Source organism: Syngnathus leptorhynchus, chromosome 17 (genome assembly GCF_054491065.1).
Source record: "Syngnathus leptorhynchus isolate UIUO chromosome 17, UIUO_Slep, whole genome shotgun sequence".
NCBI classification, from domain to species: Eukaryota; Metazoa; Chordata; class Actinopteri; order Syngnathiformes; family Syngnathidae; genus Syngnathus; species Syngnathus leptorhynchus.
The window spans coordinates 7,286,934-7,307,890 of record NC_141211.1 but is presented as its reverse complement, the minus strand read 5'-3'; the positions used below and the strand labels follow the sequence as shown (position 1 = coordinate 7,307,890).

General features: G+C 41.5%; 1 protein-coding gene across 3 annotated transcripts in view; it reads left to right on the top strand.

Moving 5' to 3' along the window:
* The first annotated feature begins 1,864 nt into the window (after positions 1–1,864).
* The window catches only part of zbtb20 (zinc finger and BTB domain containing 20), a 29,378-nt gene continuing 10,285 nt past the window's right edge, over positions 1,865–20,957 (top strand). Inside the window, exons 1-3 of one of the 3 annotated variants that reach the window (XM_085935115.1) lie at positions 1,865–2,099; positions 17,316–17,440; positions 19,034–20,545. In XM_085935115.1, coding sequence (XP_085791241.1) covers positions 19,054–20,545 — 1,492 coding nt within the window. In that variant the 5' untranslated portion in view covers positions 1,865–2,099; positions 17,316–17,440; positions 19,034–19,053. Of the gene's footprint in view, positions 2,100–2,250; positions 2,863–14,834; positions 17,205–17,315; positions 17,441–19,033; positions 20,546–20,957 lie in introns of those variants that run through there. The other 2 variants (XM_085935116.1, XM_085935117.1) reach the window with 2 other exon arrangements.

Sequence of the window (20,957 nt, the reverse complement as noted above, 5' to 3'; positions counted from 1 at the left end):
TTAAGCAGAAGCATTTGTAATTATTCTTTAAGAACTTTTTTAAAAATGGTTGTAATTTAATCAAATACAATTTTTAATTCTACTTTTATGTGCAATACATTTTGAGTGAATTATTAGTGGTAGTTTTTTTTTTAGTATTTGACTGCTGTTAATGTTGAACCTCTATATTACTTTTTACTGTTTATTAGAATTTCATTTTGATGAACACTTAGGCCTACTACTTTGCTGTATTTTAATTATCAGAGCGCAAAGCAATGCATTTTACAGTTTCAAAACCACAGATTTGTCAATTGAATTAGTAGGTTTATTAAAGTAGAAAAGTAACAAAAGCCAATCACAAATATTAAATTAATCTAATGGGTTTTTGTTGTTGCTTCCCTCGGCGTTTATAGCTTTACTAAAGTAGAAAAGTCAGTTTCAGGAGGGCGTTTCTCTTGCACGTAATGATGTAGGTCAAAGCAGTGGCGGGAGGCTTGTCCTCCGTTGAACCCGTGGCGCGGAGCCATATCCGAGGCCTGCAGAGGGCGCGCACAGTCCAGCGCACGCTGACGCGCACACGCAACGAACGGAGGTCTCCCCACATTCTGGCAGCACAGCTCGGAGATGGCGATTGTCTGAAAGCTCGCCTCTTTTACCTCTCCGTTGGTACTTGTTGAAGTTGTTGGAAGAGTGGCTCTTTTTCTTTTTCAAACATGTGAATGTTTGCCGCCATTACACGAACACTCGCGATGCTTATGTGGAGACGAGGCGCGCTGCACGCGCGTAACCTTAGCTGACCTCCTTGTCAGGAAACGCTTCCCCCCCCCCCCCTTTCTTTTTCTTTCCTTTCCTTTTTTCCCAAGATAAGGCGATGCTTTGCTTGATACGTCTCCGTGGCCATCCACGGCACGCTTTTCACACATGAATAATACACGATCATTATCGAATACGACCCACCGCGTGCTTCATTATTCTGATGTGGACTACAGACACGCGTGTGCGCGCACACACGCACACCTGTCACTGTCTAGACAGCGAGGGAGGGGGGGACATTAAGGGGGGTCCGGGGGGGTCGGTCCCACATGACCCATTTGCTTCATTCTGTGCCAGCCAAATCTATCTCAAGGCATTGGAAGAAGAGAAAAAAAAACAACACGAGGAGGGAAAAAAAAAGCAATCCCTCTACTAAATCTGATTGGCCGGGCGAACCGGCACCGTTTGTTCCCCCCTGCTCCCAAACTCGAGGTCAGCTCGGGACGTTAAAAAATAAATAAATGAGAAAATAGAAATGCGTAGAAAGTGGAAGACACGGCAGACAATCTAGCTTGTTTGGTGCCCAGCGCGCGATTGGCGGTGATTCCAACCAATTGGAAGGCGAGTTACCGAGTGACATCGTCAGCGTCCAATAGTAAGTTGTGTCGCGTGATGGACACATGATGGGGCTCCTCCGCCGTCCTTGTGACAGACGAGGGAGGCGGAGGAGGAAGAGAGAGGGGGAAGATATATGAGAGTTCATTCACATTTGTGGACGCGGTTGATTCTCTCAGCACGAGTTCCTTATTTTCGTGCACCAAACACGCATATGTGACGATCTCAAAGTGAGGTTTACCATACGTGTTTACAGCGCGACATGTCACCGCCGCGGCTTCTATTTGTAAATATTGTGGCTCCTCAGCGAGTAGGAGGCACATTACTACCACTAGTAGTAGTACTATAACAACTCCCACTGCTTGCATATAATGGAGCCTCTCTCTCGCTCCCCTCTCTCTCTCTCTCTTCCGTGGGGGGCTCAATAAGTGACGAGCAACCCAAGACGGTGCACTGTTCTCCCCCAATGGCAGCTTTAAGTGAAAAGGCGTGCCTGCACCCCCCACCCTCCACCACCCCCCACCCCTCTCAAAGTACCCGATGTATAGTTAAAAAATGGGAGGGCACATTTGAAGCGAGCTGCTTCTATGAAGGTAGGCTGCAGCGTGTGTTTATTGATGAGATGAAAAGAAGATGGAAGTGAGAAATGAAACAAAGTGAAAGGGACACGTTAGACATCTTCTAGCTCAGACATTGTCGTGGGGGGAGATCCATGCCACTTTTTGCAAGGGGCAGCGAGCTTCGAAGTGGAGGTAAGACAAGGATTTTTTTTGTAAGTAACTAAGTAAAGAGGTCGGACGGAAAATTGCATTGGAGAGAGGGATTTTCCTATATGTGTGACTGATTCCGTGTGGAGTTTTTTTTTTTTTTTTTTTGCGGGGGTGGGGTGGGGGGGTGCTCGCGACTTGCGTGCACTCTTTTTGGTCATATCGCGAACTTAATTGTGATAATTCAATAAATGTCGGACGGCGAAACCGAAACGTCCTCCGTGCAAGAGAAGTGGGCTCAGTCCACGCTGCCACCAGGCTTCGGTGTCCATTTATATTCGGGGAGGGGGGGAAACAAGCTGGACATGACGCAAGTTTCCCCATCTGTCACTATTCTCATCGTGCCCACCTACCTAACATAACCCAACCTAACGTAACCCCCGTTACTTTATTCTTTTGACCCTTTTTTTTTTTTTTTTTTTTTTTTTTTTTAATACTTGAGAACAATACTGCTGCGTTCAAGTGTCCGTCAGCGATGCTCACATTTTACACAGCGGAACAAGTGTGCGCGTTTTGGATTTTAGGTCACTTCAGATTCGCTTTCTCAAGCATGGCACGCAAGCGCCCACTTCTTCTCCGTGCGATATCACTTTGTGGAACTTAACCTCGATTCCAACCGAGCACATGTCCGCCCCATATTTTTTTTTTTTACACGAATTAATATCACTAGAGCTTTTGGAGATGGTGATACACGTAGACGTGCTCGTCGGAGCAGAGAAGGAAGCCTGGCTAATGCTTCAACAATACAGTTAAGCTTCGAATCGGTTGTGTGTGTGTCACAAGTTCATTGTGCACCTTGTATGATCTGCCAGCGATATGTGAAAATGTTTTTTTTTTTTTTTTTTTTTTGGCGGAGGCTGGCCTAGATTTGGAGCCGTGCATGCTGTGGTGTGATTAAAGTTGCAAGAGGAGCTTTTTAGTGCGCCTTTAGGGTATTTAGATGGTGGGAGGAGGGGTCACAAGCTAGTTTTTTTTTTTAAGTATTATTACGTAAAGGTAGATGTATATACGATGTCCTCAAATTATCTGACGGGGCCGAACTTGACAGTTATTACGGCATCATACACTCGTGCGCCTAAATGTGTGTGAGCTTTTTTTTGTGTATGTGTGTGAGGACAAGACAGAGCGTGCAAGTGTGTGAGTTGCTAACAGATGTTGTCCCACTGTGCTTGTCTTCGTCAGATTCATGGACATCATACATGTTCTTGTGTGCCTTAAACCCTTCACGATGCGGCACCATCCAAGTTGGGTGCGTTGTGGGTCAATGTCAGAGGTTGAACCTGTTGTTGCCCCAAACCAAGCAAAACCAGTCCAGATTATTTTATCCTCAAACCCTCCTTTTTGCTTTTCAGTTTGGGGGATTTTCTTCCATGAATTGCCACCATAACAGAAATTTGTTACAGTCCCTTATGGAATGAATGGTTCATTTGTGACTTGACACATGTGGAAGGGTGACTATTGTTGCTTGATGTGGCACATGTGATGTGAGATCATTGCAAATGTGATTGTATTGATCGACTGGCTGGCATGTGGGAGAGTGCAGTAAAATGTGCATGTGGGATTGAGTCCTTTTATCTGCAAAGACTAAACTCAACACCTGTATTTTTGGACATTTTTTTATTGTTTGATGAATTGAAGAGTACTTGTGTTTATGTGTGTGTGCAAGCTCTTACCGCAGCTTGATGTCCAAAAGTGATTTCATCAGCCCAGAGGAGGCGAGATAAGGCCTCGGTGTGACATGTTTCATCTCGGTGGAATCACTATTTATTTTATGCATATATTCCGCGTGTACATTAATATGCACAGTGTTTGTGCATCACCGTGCGTCCGCTTTTTGTGTCTCTGCTTAAAATCCCACCCATGACTAATGAATATTTAAGAGCATGTCTGCAAACCAAGAAGCTCATTATTATATGAAGGAGAAAGCAAAAGGAGAGGAACTAGGTGTGTGTGTGTGTTTGCGCGTGTGTGTGCGTGTGTGTGTGTGCACGCGTGCGTGTGTGAAGAGGGTACTAATCCACACCCAGCAATCAATCCCAATTTTCTTTTGGTGTCACCATTCTTCTCTTGTCGTCTGAAGCTTGTCAACAATTCATATCCTCAAATGTATTTTTCACATAAACAACAACAAAAAAAATCTTTAGACAGCCTCAATCAAGTCACACATTTAATATTCCAAATAGTCTTGCAGATGTGTTTAATTCAGTGACGTTCACAGTGATTGTCTCAAATTCTGTTTTGACCAAACCTGCATACAAATTGCAGGTCAGTATTTCAAATTATGTTATTCACTATGGACCCAATTGAAGGACCATGTGGTGTTACATTTCCGTGATATATTTTTTTTCTCTTGCACAATACCTTTTACCAGCAAATATTTTCAAGATAGAAGCGAGTATCAAAGAGCATTCAAAACTAGTCATGGGTACAGTTAACATTTAAAAAATATATTTGTATACATTTGATGCTTCTGTTTTGGATATTGCTTTATAATAAATTTGTCAGAAATATGTCCTTGTGCTATGCATTTCAACCACAAAATATTTTTATGGTTCAGAGAATAAAATTATAAAAAAATAGCAGATCTTGAAATCCAATCATCCTTTAGAGTCCATCTTGGCTCCACTGTAGTCTTGACAACCATTTTGGCAATGTATTTTCAATTTGTTGTCGGAACAAACGATACACACCGAAACTCATTTGATGTCCATTCCTTGTGTTTTTATCAGCACTTTTAGTCCTTTCCAGCCCACATGTTGCCTGGTAAAAGACTCTTCTCAAGCTTGAGGAAAGCTCATTTTTGGTTCAGGTGAAAATTTGTCGCACTTTATGAGGAAGCATACTTGGTAAGATAAGCTCAAGTCAAAATGGTTACCATCCAACTCATTGTAAGGCAATAGAACCACAGTAGGCTATGTGGAAAAATACACGATATATATGTGTAATGAATACAAACATAGTAGTAATAATTATACACAAAGCATTATTGTAAATATGATTAAAAATAGCAGTACAAATGTATAATATAACACAATAAATTTCTGGGCAGATTTCTGAGGATCATGTTTTTGTATGTATGTATGTATGTATGTATGTATGTATGTATGTATGTATGTATGTATGTATGTATGTATGTATGTATGTATGTATGTATGTATGTATGTATGTATGTATGTATGTATGTATATATGTATATATGTATATATATGTATGTATGTATGTATATATGTATATATATGTATGTATGTATGTATGTATGTATGTATGTATGTATGTATGTATGTATGTATGTATGTATGTATGTATGTATGTATTCATGCATGCATTATTTATATTTTGGTAATAATAAATACCCCTACTCAGAGAAGCTGTTTGACCAAAAAGGATAGTGCTAAAATCATTGGTGTTTGTAAATTTTCAAATATGCTGTTTTATAAAACAGCCGGGAAAAAATAGAACAGCATTGAGATGTCGAGTTTTAGATTAATAGATGAACAGGGGAAAAAAATCCTTTTGTGATTAATAATAATAATAATAATAACAGTAGCAAAAACCTGTGGCAGCAGCTGGTATTATTCAGATAAACACATTATTTGTGCATGGATTTAAAAAAAAAAAAAAGTAAGTGACTTCAAAAAAAATGGTAATCCTCCTAAATATTGGGCCGAATGTGAATGTTAGCAAACAACAAATAATTTGGTGGATTGCTGCCATTGCACAGAACTGTATTTTAGCCCCAACAAAAACAACTTGTCCCATACTAGTAACACAACAGGAAAATGTGCTGCTGTTGCATGTAATTAATGAGAGTTTTCTGCGGCGCAACCTCTCGCTGCTTTCGTGCAATTGAAAAACGCTGTTACATGAATTTTGGTAATTTTCCTCTCAGCAGCAAGACAAGGAAAGAAACTAATCTGGTTTGGGCAGGGAGGGGTGGGTGTGGTGATCTTTTGTAATGTGGTGAATTTTCTTTTTCAATCAAGGTCAAACATGGAATAACTAAATATTTTCCATCCAATTTTATGCATTCATTGGACTTCAATTTAACTTTCATAATGACTATTTCTTTTTTTAATTTGGCAGGCTCAAATGCTCCCGTGTTTAAGAAAATATGTTTTAGGTTCTTGAAATTGGCTGAATTGCATCGCAAATTTCGAAACCCCTCCAAATCTTTTGCCTCACAGAGCCAAAATGTCAGACACAAAACTTGAAGGCATATTGTTCGGTTTCTTTCGCTTTGGAATCTCTGCTCCCTGCCAGTATCACAGGAATGTATAATGAAAGCACACATTGAGGCCCAATTTGTGAACGTTGTTGTCAGCAGGCTTTTGTGCCGATGCAATACTGTCTAAATGTCACTCATATGAAGCACAATGTCATTGCCGTCGTTTGGCGTGATAATAAATACAGCATTTCTTGGATTGGATTGTTTGATATTCTCGACACTGCAAATACCAAGCAAACATTCCAACATGGGACGGCATGTTACTGCTCTTGCTTACTGTACAGAGTATACAGTTATACCACGATACTTCCAGAGTCTATATGGGCTATCTGTGACTTGAAGGTGAACGACGAAGACGAAACAGTCGAGATGGTACAGAGCTATAGGAATAACAAGAAATCCCCCTTTTATTTATTTAATTGTTATAGCTCATTATTTCCGTGTTGAATGAAAAAAAAAAAAAGCTTTTACGTCATGTTTCAGCCCGTAAAGCTTTCATGTCAAATTGTTTCAGTCCTTCACAGGGTTTGCAGTTCTTTGTAAAATAATAACGCACAGTAAATCATTTTAAAGTAATTACAGTGTTCATCAGATGCTATTGATTCGTGGGACCATGTGTTGCCATTACCTTGGCTCAACTGCCATGATTCTTTTTACATGTTACTTTTTCAAAGCCTCTTCTGTTTGCTATAAAAACAAGAGCTTGTCCCGAAGCTTTTTAGCGTCCACGAGTAAAGTTCTTAATAACACAGAGCTCTGTTAAAGTAATAGAATGTGTGGAGTTAACTTTGTGAAAAAGTTGATTTGTGTGTGTGTGTGTGTGTGTGTGTGTGTGTGTGTGTGTGTGTGTGTGTGTGTGTGTGTGTGTGTGTGTGTGTGTGTGTGTGTGTGTGTGTGTGTGTGTGTGTGTGTGTGTGTGTGTGTGTGTGTGTGTGTGTGTGTGAAGAGAGAGAGATAGAGAAAGACACAAGTGTTGAAACTTAGTTTGCATTCGGTTGCTTTGAACACACAAGCAGGTCCTGGCATTCAAATCATGTGAAAAATGTATCCTGGATTCTAATAGTGAAGATGTGAGTTTGCCAAGAGGCATGTGTGTCCTCAGTTCACCCTGTTACCCATATGGTTCGCTACAAGTCATGGTGAGCTGGGCCTCACTGCATGGGAAAAGAATCGTAGCAGAGGTTGAGCAGTTTGCTATGTTGCTAAGGTTTGACTTTTTTTTATTTATTTATTTATTTATTTATTATTCAAAGAATGCTTGGTAACTTTTCAAACTAATATACTAACACTTTTGTATTTTCTGCTTCCATCTTGGCTGGAGAAAGACCTTTTTTAAGCCTTGAGCCAGCAAACAGAAGCCACAGCCGCCAAAATGTTAAGGTTACGCACAGGCTCTCTCTCCAGGTTTGTCTGTATGCACTGTGAAACAACTAAACTAAATCCACAATACTTTTTACATTGTTACTCTGTCTTAAAATGAAGACATTTTGGAGTTGTTTACATTGAATTTATAGCATTTTTCCCCACACAATATGACCAATACAGCCAAAAGAATACACATTGTTTATTGGAAGAAGCTTTCTGGCAGACACTTTTCTTTTTAGAATTCTCATTTTTATTGTGAGTGTGATATAATCCCTCTCCAAATATCGGTCTTGGATACTGTCGACATTGTTTATTGCCCGAAAGTCAACCTTGATAAAGACACAGAAAGATCTAGATCCCCCCCCCCACCCCCCTCCTGCTGGAGAGTCGTTATTAATTTGGCTGCTTTCAATGGTAAACTGTGAACCAAAACTTTTTCCCTCTTCCTCGTGTTGGTTGCCAACGCTTTATGCTCACGATGAAAGGAAAGGTATGCGGTACCTGTTTCTCAACTACCAAATGGTGAAAAACTATTTTGGTCTCAGGCAAAGTTAATGAGACTGTTTCACAATATGCTTGACGTTTAGGATAAATACAAAGAAACCAAACAGAGCACTCGCAGCTTCAGGTTTGTGGAATGTATTGTGCTGTTGCCACACATAAGGTTTTTATTTTCTCTTCAAAGTACACACAAAGATACAAGTTGGTTACTCTTCTTTTTTTTTTTTGCTGCAACAAGGTCATGAGAATGTTTCTCACCAAAGTATCTAGTTAAAATCTGATCAAAACTGTTCATGCAAAAGGGGTCCTACTCCAAATACTGTAAAGGCATAATGTTGACTCATGTGCATGCACAACTATGTCAAGCCATTTTGTGAGAGAGTAAAAACCTCCCTTCCATTGTTCTTGGGTCTTTTATGGGGAAGTCCGCACATACCTGCACTGTACAATGCATATCAAAAGTCTACACACCTCTTTTCAAATACCCGCTTTTGTGGTGAGACCAAAATAAAGAATTTTTTTCAACTTTTTTCACCAATAATGTGACCTATAACATATACATCTCAATGTAAAAAAACATTTTAGAGGGGAAGTAAATCTGAAATGTGTTTGCACAAGTGTGCACACCCTCTAATTGTTGGATTTTTACTGTTCAGCTCTGTACTGAATCAGCCAATCGCATTCAATCTCTTGTTAAATGGTAGTCAGCACACAACTGCCTCCATTTAAAGTTCTGTTGATTAACCCCAAATGAAATTTTGCTGTTCTATTAGGGTTGTCTTGACATGATTTTTCTTTTTTTGTTTTGCTTTCAAGCAGAAGCCCAAAGCTTTTGTGCTAACGCTGATTGCTATTTTGAAATGTTCATAATTCTTTTCACTGTCACCAAGGTCTAACGGAAAAAAAACCGACCTTGTCACTGCAAAATAAAAGTGACTAACATGTATGTTTTGTGTGTACTTTCAAGAGAAAATAACACCCTTTGCAACCACATTGTTCCTGTTGTTTATTTTTACTCCCCTCGCCCTTGAAAAAAGCTAAATGAAATGTAGAGGTTACAGGTCACATAAATGGTGGAAACATTTTGGAAATCATTTATCTCGATTTCATTTTTTTTATAACAAGAGCATGGCAGATGAACCGGGGGGGGGGGGTGTAGACTTTTTATAGAACACAAGTCAACACACAACAACATTGTTAAAAAAAAATCCCTTTCTGCATGAAGATGTATTTGGCAGCAGTCAAGTGTTATTCAAAAAGCAACAGCAACTGCTGCGGTCACACATTCTGACGCCACACATTTCACAAATTTTGACTATATGTAATAACACCAGCGACGGTTATACCGTAAATTCAGTTCAACATCTAAATATGTCTCATTCATTTGTATAGTGAACTGCAGTTTCCGTTTTCTATTTTTTATTCTTTACCTCTATAGAGGGTTAATGGTCAGTGTATTGCAACACTCCTATTGAAGTAGCAGCAACCAGTCATTACAGAGTTGTTAGGCAAAAAGTTACACGAAAAAACCCGCCTTCAATCCCTCTGGTATTTCGGTAAGGATTCAGATGGCAAAGCCGCACCAAGGGTCACGTGGCACGATATTTTGCAGAATGTTACCAGAACCAGCTGATGTGCTTTGGTTGCATTCAGGGTAGGGTGGGGGTGACTGCTCTTCAAAGAGAAGAATTCTGCCACATCCAAAGCGACCACACTAACCAGCCATTCATGTGCATTAGCCAGGCTGGTGATTACCACCGGCCAAACTGAAGGGCGATCATGTGCTATGAGGCGTATCTGTAGTGACTCACATTCGAGACAACAACTACGCCACTAAACAGTAAATGACGGTAAATCTGTGAAGTGTAGCGCCGGGGGAAGGCACAGTGTTCTGTGGTGTTGCTCGTATCCTAATCCATTGCATCTCTTAGCAACAAACAACGTTAGTCAAGTAAGACGTTGGAAACGCTCGCAAACAAAGTGGGCTTTTATTTTTATTGCATTCGGCTTTGTACGGCTAGACTGGCTTTTCTGGTTAGAAACAGTAAACAACTAAGTATGTACATAGCGTGATAAGATACATTTGAGCCTGTACTTACAGCTGGAGGCTTGTATTACAGTAAACAAATAATCACCCTCCCCTTTTTAAAATTAGTCAAATTGAAATGCTTAGAAAAAAAAGATGGTGTCCTTAAGAAAACTTGAATGTTTGTAAACCATTTGTATGATGGTGTGTTCAGTCATTTATAAGCAATACAACTCGTAAAACCACCTTGACATTTTGTTCCTGGAGTCATACCTGAGCATTACCAAATATTTGATGATGACAAAGTTAATGATAGGACGCAAGCTTTATGTGGAATTTTACCAGCATAAAGTTCCGTGCATTTATAGATTTTATGCAATTGAAGTAAAATGCAAGGGCAGGAGTGTGTCCATGAAGGAGCATCATTCTAAGACAGCGGTTCTTAACCTTGTTGGCGGTAACGAACCCCATTAGTTTCATATGCGCATTCACCGAACCCCTCTTTAGAGAGAAAAAAAAAAAAAAAAAGTCAAGACATAGATGTTTTTTACTGGTGGTGCACAAAATGAGCTGTGCATAGACATCACCTTGTTCAATAAACAAAACCAACACAGTGCATGAACTCAAAACAAATTACATACTTGCAAGTCAATGTGACATCTGCTGTTGCCTTTGCAAGACCAGTTCAGATATGCATCATCACAAATGTACACGGTTCACCAAACCTCTAGGGTTCGATTGAACCCAGTTTAAGAACCACTGTTCTAGAGTATAGTTGTAAAGCACAATTATAAATATGTCAATATAAAATAACGATATAAGACAGTATCAGTCACAGCTGAACATGAATATTTGTTTTTAATTTTTCATACAGATTAGACAACAGTACTTCGCCTGTCGCTTGACGGTATATTGGAGTTGACACATCAGTTTGTTCATGTTATGGTGCACATAACAGTATCACAACCTCAGGAATTTAATTCAGGGTGCCAAGTCGTACACAAAGTAATCTTCTGCAACCTTGAAGTTTTTTTTTTCTTCTTTTGCACGCTTAAGAATTCCGTATTATAAAAGTGGGGCGAGCCCAGATAAATTTGCCCGTTAGATTATACAACTCGTTTGGAGTGGGGGCAGATATCTCCAAAGTGTTGAGTAACAGTGTGTCATACCAGATTCTTAGAAACTCATCTTATGATTGTGCCTTTGGTCATTGTAAAGAAGCTTTTTTTTTTTTTTTATCAGCAATTTTCTTCCGATTGATTGACCGTATTTTCCATGGATTATTCTCATGTGATGGTCTCTACTAAATAATGGAATTTTCCATTCAGGCCCATTGTAGCTTTTATTTTGTTTAATTATCTTCATCATGTCGTCATTGATTTTATATACAGTTGCGAAAGAGACATTTGGTTTTCTTGTGAAATGCAGGACCTAGCTTGCTTAACAGATCCGTCTTGCAACACTATTGTATGGATAATATTTCCCAATAAGCTCAGACTGCAGCTCTTCGCTGCCTGGCTGACAAAAACGATACCTTTGTATTTTCAATGTGCCGTAGCACGGCGCAGTATATGATTGAAGTTATATTGCATAATCGGAATCGCTCAGCTGGGTCGTAGAGCACTCGGTGCACGAGTTGTCACGTGGTCGAGCCGCGTTTCAATGCGTCAGCGTGACACTTTTAGATGGGTCATATGTCAAGTGAGCTGATGAGGTTTGTATTATATGCATGTATTTACTACACAAAGACGTGCCAAACTATAAATACACTTCCAAGTGCTTGAATTCGCGGATATGACATTCACGTATGAATGCTTAAGTCTAAAGCAGACGTTTAGCTGATCAATGATGCACCGTGACATGTAGCATTCGAGTCGTAGATCTTTGTGTGTTTTCCCCATTTCATCCGTCACGCTAAGCTATTTGTCCCTGTCAGTTTTTCCAAAGAGTGTTTTGAGCCGGCCACCGTCTACAAGAGGGGCTCAATTGCGGCCCCCTTGAAACAGGCCAACTGACAAAAAGTGCAGGGTCAAGCTGAACAGCTTAAAGCACCCTCGTACACGCTGTTTGCACCTCGTGCTAAAACACACACTGCCAAAATCCAGTTGATATCAATCGATTTTACATGCTGGAATTCAACGTTCCTCCTATACAAAGAGAAAATAACAAAAATAAATACTTTTGAATCAAATACTTGAATGTTTATGATTGTGGTTGCATATTGAACCACGATTCATTTATACAGCACACAAAACAACAAGCACAATAGTAAATGTAACATTAAATGAAAACCTTCATAAACTCGACACGATTAACTTTTTTTTTTTTTTTTTTTAACACTCGATTCAGCGCCTCGGTCTCAGATCGTGCCGGTCTGTCCAATGTGGCCAATAAATGTATCGGCATAATGAGAGCCAAGGATCTTTTGCCAAAAAAACTCCAACCCAAAGGATTTTGTGTCCATGTAAGGATAAAGAGTGTTGCTTTTGTGTACTTAAATGCACAGATGGATGTAACATGTAGGTCACAAAGCTGGAAGTGTTTAAAGCGTTCAGGAACACACACACACATGTCACTACATATGGCCATACACTCACATACACAACACTATAACCTCCAAATACTCTCACTCTTATGATTGCAGTTGGATTATTTTTTTTTTTTAGACAATACACGAAAGAACCTTGTCGCATTTTTCTTCTCATCTCACAATAGCTGCGAGACTTTTTATTTGGATGTTATGACTTGAGTCTACTTTATAATATGTTGTTTAACATTTTTTCATATTTCGTGCGATTTATTGTTGTTATTGTGACACTAACAAAAACGTTTATTGTTTCTGAAGCGGAATACGTAACAAATCCTTGACATAACTGTGACGAGGAAGCCTCTGGTGATGCTTGATTACTCTTGATAAATGATCATAAATGATAAGTCTTGAAATGAGCATTACCTGCCTTTGGGTGAGGGGGCGGGTGAAGGATTTTAAGAGATGGTCATGTGAGTTGTCAGATGGGTCTTTTGGGTCAAATGCTCTTTAACAAAAGCGCAGCTCATGGACAATATTTGCAGTATTTAATGAGGACATGCAGCCTGAAATGTTGCCATGGAATAAAGTGAATGTCCGTGCTAACTTTACTCGACAGGGAAAAAAAAAAAAAAAAAAAGGGAGAGAAAGAAATTTGGTGTAGAATTTGCTCCCATCTGTAACTGGACAAAGGATCTGCTATGGCTAACGGGTGGTGGTGGGTGTGTTTTTGACAGAAAGTTGAGCAAGCTGTCCTGTCAAAAAAAATATTTAGACTGTCCTGCACTTGTGTTTATTGTATGTTGTTCTCTGCGGGGATTTATCTCATTTCACCACATTTGAGTTTTTTTTCTCTCCCTGTTGTTGGACTGAATGTCTTAACACGTTGATTTTGTGTGTTGTAACGTGTATTTAGCCGTTGTGTGTATCTTACCAAGTCCATTTAGTTTATCAAATGTAGTTATTCAAGAAATTTGAGTTGAAAAAATGTTGCGTTATTTGGTCCCTTTCTTGTTACTTTACAAAGCGAGCCGCTATACAAGCAAGCAATTGCAAGAGAAACGTTGTTTTGCATCTGTTATATAAATGTATTCTTTTGGCATGTTTTTGGAGAAGTTCAAAGTTCAGGAGAAAATGTCTCCTGAATGAAATGTAAAGGCAACCCTGACTCCCAATGTAATTCAAACATTCCATAATAATCACAAGACATCATGACTCACCCGAAAAACATTGAATCAGTTAGGTTTCGTTACGCCTCACAAATTCCAAGTTGAAGAGATGAAAAATGTTTCTCACAGCAAGTGAAACATTTCCGCGTGCTGTACAACGCCTCAGCATTATGGACAAACACCTAATGCATTCTTTTATACTTTAATGAGGGGCCTAGTCAGAAAAGAGAATAAAAGAGAGGCTCCTCTATTGAGGTCATTCTCACCTGTCTGATCAACGCCGTTTAATTTTCCATTGTTCTCCCTATACACGTTTTATTAAACGTGACGTATCTACGTACTAAAGGCGTACTGATTTTTAAAAGAAATAATTGCAGCGCCGAACAGTGTTCATCAATCAGCCGGGACTTCAAACAGAGCCATAAAGGATTCCTTAAAAACAGAGCCATGTCGATCTTGTGTTGTGTTGTGGCCGCAATTCTCTGCATGTGGCCTTTTGTCTCCAGATGTAAATGTGGCCAATGTAGCAAAGGCCTTGAATGCACGCTGTAAGCACTATTTAGCATATTCAAGATGTATGTTATTCACATGGCTGATACTGCTCCTTTCATACGCGTGCGTGCCTCTTGTCTGTTTTAAACTCCCATCCCCCAGTCTCGCCACTTCACCCCCCCCTCGCCCCAGCCCCTCCACCCTCAACCCCCCAACACCACCGCCTTATTAACTGATGTCCAATTTGATGCAGCATATTTCATGAGCTTGTCACGTAATACAGGCAGCTGATTAACCTGGAGTCTGGCTGCTTGGTGGAGTTACAGCCCAATTTTTTGGACCCCTGCATCCCCCCCACCCCCCCTCCGCCATTTCCAAACTACCTCCTCTCCACCCCTGAGCCCTCCTCAGTCTTTGTTGTGGCGGTTGCAGCAGAGCATGCCTCGCATTGGCGGTCTGAAGCATTGTGTCTGATTTCCAGTAGACAAACTGACCTCTGGGGATTTATTGACAGCAAACTCCACAGAGGCAGACACAGAGCTCGGAGCATGGAGGCAGGCGGCGAGGCGAGGGGCGGGGTGGGGAGCTGGGGAAAGGAGAGGAGAGGAGTGGTGGGTGATTGTTTCAGACAGGGAGACAGACAGATGGAGGGGGAAGGCGGCGAGGTGGATGATGAAACAGGAAACAGGTAGCGATACAGAGAAAGAGATCAGTGCGAGGGGCTGAGGAGTGGGGGCTCAGATTTGGTTGGATTTGGGAGAAATTTGGATTTTTGGTGGAGCGTGCGGATGTGGGAAGAAAATGGCTGCCACCTACCAGGATCTAATTAATTTTGAAGGATCATCAGGCCCTTTAGTGTGAGGCAGGGTACTGGAGGTAGGGGAGGGGGGCGCGAGGCAGACCCCTGGGCTGATTAGAATTCACTGCAGGTAGGCGCTGGCTGCTGCTCACCCACTGTGTCATGGCTAAAATGGAATCACTGTTGTGAGTGGCAGTCCGGGCAAGTGGAGCCTGCCTCCTTTGGCCTACACCCCTTTTTTGGCAGCGTTCACTTGAGTCTACCCCTAAGGCAGGTGGATTTCCATGTCGGCGTTAACCAGGGCAGCCAGAAAGGCAGATATATGTACAGTATGTTGTTTGCTTTGCCTAACTGTAGCGCCCCTGGCAACAGGCAAACCTGACAAATAATATTTGCTATGGTGATGGCAAATAGAATTTTGGCAGATGCATGGATGTTATTCAGTTTCAAATTTGACAAAGTCAAATAGAATGAGGCGGCGAGACGGGTTATCTGAGAACACAAGTTGCACTTATAGGAGAGTTTGGTTCTGTTGTGAGGTCTCTCGAAATATGCTCACACGTTTGGCCTTAGCCTGGCCATTCTTTTTTTAATTGTTACGTTCTGCTTATTTAGCGAGTCTCCTTTCTGATACTCACCTGCTTAGGTTGACATTGTTGCTCCTTAGGTTCTGCTCAAGGCAATAGGTGTGTCTTTTCAATGCTTCATATTCTTACCTCTGTTTTCTGTTGGATCGCCTTGTCCGTATCTTTTGCGGGGTGGGGCTCCTCAGGGTTTTGTGCTTGGCCCAGTTCCGTTCCAACATTTGCATGCTGCCATGGGAAATCTCTTCAAAGTTATCTATTTCCATTTAATGCAGATGATACCAGAATTACCCATTTTGGACTACAAACTGCCCTGAGGACAGTCATACATTTTTGGCCTAAATTTTTGACTGTTCAACTTATAACAGACTTAGAGAGTTCAGCTTGACTTCTGCTGTTTCATTTGCCGTACTGATATTTTGTACTTAAAATTCAAAGCCATTTCTTTGTGTGCCAACAAAGCGGGTTGTACTTGCAAAATCACAATTTGACATAAAATGATTCCGATAAAAATGAAACACCAACAGCAAGTAAATACATTTACTCTTTCAGGTTTTCATTCCCAGTTCTTTGACACAAATCACAAAGAGATCTGACATGTTCTGGCCTAGCTCAGTTGGAGGGAAGGGGAGAATACCAGAGGTCACTTGAGTGAAGGTCAGATACACTTTTAATCTGCAGGTTTTAACCGACAAATGTATTCAAGAGCTGCTTTTACCGCCATTCCCCAAATGACTGGAAATAGGCACTTTTTCGTGTTGGAAATCTGATTGGGACACCAAAAGGAAATTTCACACTGTGCCAGATTATTTCCCCCCCCCGAGTGTTAGTGACCTGAAATGACACCACATTGGTTCAGATTTTTTCTGGGAAATCTTGGCTAGTTTAATTTAACTTTCTGCAGACTGCCCTCTATATACGGTATTAAAGTTGCTGGATAAATACTTGCCTAACCATCACCAAAAGTAGCTTGTCACATGCTTAATGGTGTTGAATGGCGGGCTTGTGTTTTGCAATGAATGTCTTGTGTGTTTAATATTGGGATTCATTTTTTATTATTACAACTTGTTAGAACTGCGGGACGTCTTTGTCTTGTTTGAGCTGTTGGAGATGAGAAAATAGCGCTCGCGCGCACACACACTCACTTATACTTACGCACACGCGCACACACACACACACACACACATACACACACTGAGTGCATTAATTAATGTGGAATCAAGATCGTTTTTTTTAAGGGTGTGGTTTTGTTGCCCAGTGACTCAGATAACTGCTGAGAGACTAGCTATCTCCGATGTAATTTTTACCCTGTTGCCGAATTGTACACAGGACAGTCCATTTTTGTTTTTTGTTTTAATTTGGCATTGAAAACTCTTCACACATCTGTTGCAGCATGTCGGAGGTAGACATTCGTGTTGCTTCGGGTCCGTCGAGGGAGTGGCAATATCGATGTGATCTAAAGATTTGTCTTTGTCTTTTTTCCTTCTTCTCTCCCCTGCAAACACTTTGGCAGAGCAACACATGATTTGGGAAGAGAGGACTGACAGCCTTGCCTAGTGCCCGGCCTCTGTTCAGCCATCTCCACCAGCAAACTGAAGCTTGACCCGCACTTCATCACCAGCCGCACGTCATCTAACTGTGAGTCCCTCGTTTTCATATTCAACTGTGTTATGCATAATACTACTATCTTTTTGGAAATACCGTTTCATTTGGATTCAGGATATGGGAATATTAGGGCTATTACATTATGATTATATGCTTTACACTTTTTAATTTCACATCTATCATGTACCGATGCGCAAGTTGAAATTTGAAGCATTTCTCAAAAGCTATTTGCCTTGGCTCACTGTGACCATGCTTGGTTTTTCAGTCTGTTTGACTCGAAATATATTTCATAATCATTTTTACCCTTTGCTCACAGGGTAATAAGCCAACTAGCTTTAAATATACATTTGCACTTATTCGCGTGGGGCCAGCGTTTGTGAATTAAATTATGCATTATGCTCTTTTTTTTGGGGTATTTTTTTTTATATGCCCCAGCTCCCTCGTGATAATGAATTAAATGTATACTCTATATAAAGTAGTGTAAAAGAGCAAATTGAAAGTAATTCACTTGTAATTTAAAACTACGATTCTCTTATTTAGTAGCTAAACTTTGGAGAAAAAACTAAACCAAACGCATCAAGATTAATAATCTAAACACACTGATCTACGGCGGCACATTCAGTGTATCTTGAGTTTAAAAGCACCATCATAGCGAGCACATGACCAACAAAAGAGTCTGCTTGTCCTCTGAGCCCTGTGCGCCACCCACTGGCGATTAAAGGAGCGTCTCTCACACACACGCCAAAAAAATCTTCACTGAAAAAAAAAGTGTTGAATTGACTCCATTTTATTCTGTCAAATAATTGCACGAAATAAAATATTCACTGTACATGCATCAAATTAAAAACATATATCTGGATCCAAGAGAAAATAAACTTGATTAAATGTACACATTTTTTTGTTCATTGCACTGTGAAATGAAGATAAAGGTTCAGTCAGATGCATTATTGCATATACATTGGGTTGCATATACATAATAATAATAATTATTATTATTTCATCATCATCACTAATATTATTGTATTATTATTACTATTATATTATCATACTTTTTCAGTGTAATGAGATTTAAAATGAATTAAAACGTCAGTTTTTACAAGATTAAGATTTTTAATCAACATGGTCAGAGAGATATTGGTTTAACGCTTTGAGTGGTGTACGCATCAGTGTTTATCAATTAGTCAAGCAGTATTATCCATTAGAAGAAAAAAATACGTTATTTCTCTTGCATTATACGAACTAATATTTTGAGTGAATATGCACAATACTAATAATGTAATTTAAATGTAGCCTTTTTAAAATGCTATAGAAATTTACACCAATTTCATATGTAATGGATGAATAATTGATGTTTTTTTTTTGTTTGTTTTTTTAAGCCTTAGTAATTTAATGATACATAAAAAAAAAATGCTTTCATGTGTTCAAACAAAGGTTAGATTTTCTGGCCCCCAGAGTTTTTGTCCGTTTTTAAATCACGCGTGCGAGAATGGCACTAAAGACGGCTTCTTATTGCAATTAGCAATTCCAATATCGTAACAGCACACACGGGGCAAGTGCGGTGTGACTAACGCGGCTAAATAATGCAGCGTCTCTCTAAATGAGGTGTGTTGCTGCCCTGCTTTTCAGGTCACATCAGTTGCAAGGGGATGACCGAGCGCATTCATAACATCAATCTCCACAACTTCAGCAATTCTGTACTTGAGACCCTGAACGAGCAGCGCAACCGTGGGCACTTTTGTGATGTGACTGTTCGGATCCATGGAAGTATGCTGCGAGCTCACCGCTGCGTGCTGGCCGCTGGAAGCCCCTTCTTTCAGGACAAGCTACTTTTGGGCTACAGCGACATTGAGATCCCCTCGGTGGTCTCGGTGCAATCCATCCAAAAGTTGATTGACTTTATGTACAGCGGGATTCTGCGAGTGTCTCAGTCGGAGGCCCTGCAGATCCTAACTGCCGCCAGCATCTTGCAGATCAAGACGGTCATCGATGAGTGCACTCGCATCGTGTCCCAGAATGTGGGCCTGGCCGGCCCGGGAGGCTTCCCCGTCATACCGGGAGACTCGGGTCAGGACACCCCCCGCGGCACGCCCGAGTCGGCCACGTCCGGCCCGAGCAGCGACGCCGAGTCGGGCTGTATGCAAACGTCAACCCAGCAAAACGCGGATCGAGCGTACACGTCGCTCTACTCCTACTCCGGCCTCTCCAACGGCACTCGCGAGCGCTCACTTTACATCAACCCCTTGACGAGCAATTACGATCCGAGTGCCGGCGCTCAGAAAGACCAGCAGTCGCAAGATCCTCCCTGGATGAACCGCATCCAGGACCGAAGCCAACCGGTGGAGCGCTTCATCTCCACGGCCGAGTCCACCACGCACTGCCGCAAGCAGCCCCGACCGGTACGCCTACAAACAGGTGGCATGCACATCAAGCAGGAGGCCGAAGAAGAGTACGACTGCTTCAACAACGTAGGGGACTGCCAGGTGGAGAACGACCACACCGAGAGCGTGGTGAGCGAGTCCAAGGTGGAAAGTTTTGACTCGGGCGTCAGTACCGAACCAGACGCCATGGATCAGCAGCCCTACCTGAGCTTCAACCGGGAGGGGGGCGGCGAAGGCCCACACGGGGAAGGCGGGCCGGTGCAGATCGAGGTCAACGACTCGTCCCCGGAGCAAGCGCAGGAGCCCGACGAGGGCGACCAGAGCCACAGCACTAGTGACAGTACCATGATGCATCCCCTGGCCAACGCCATCATGTCCCAATCCCTGGCCAGCACACCGCACTACCTGCGGCAGGTGGAGTCACACACCAGCAATCTCCGAATGCCGCACGCCGTGACCAGCAATTCCCAAGTGTTGGGCGCCGGGAGCACCTTCTTGCCCACGCTCTTCCCCCCGCAGCCGACCAGAGACAGCAAGTCTTTCATTTACCTTCCGGGCCAGCAGCAGGCCCAGTTTGTGACGGTGCCGCCCCCTGCCATACCATCATTCCCCAACGCCATGGCCGTGCCCCCGACGCCATCCCAGCAGCAGCAGCAGCAGGCAATGGGTCAGGGGGAGAAGAAACCCTATGCATGCACTCTCTGCTGTAAAACCTTTACTGCAAAACAGAACTACGTCAAACACATGTTTGTGCATACTGGTAAGTCACATTGCCTCAGTCCATCTTGAAATGAATCAGCTCCGGGCTCCAGACTGCCCATAAATTTCAACCCTCAAATTTCAGACAGTATTCGTGCCAGGGCAATCAGTATTTAATTTAAAAAAAAAAAAAAAAGAATACTAAATACTATGCTTGAGTACTTGTTGTTGCTGACAAACGTCTGCCTGCACACTCCATCCACAGTACATTTATACAGTCATCTAGGGAAAATGAGTGATTGGAATATTGACACGTCTCCTTGTGTAAAATGTGTGTTATATCTGACAGGAGCCGTTAATATAAAATTTAGAATGCTCATAATTTCAATTTAGATAAAGTAAGTCTAGACATAAATGTCTCTCTAGCCAGACACAAAGCCCGTTTTAATGCTTCCCCACCAGTGGCCTTGAGG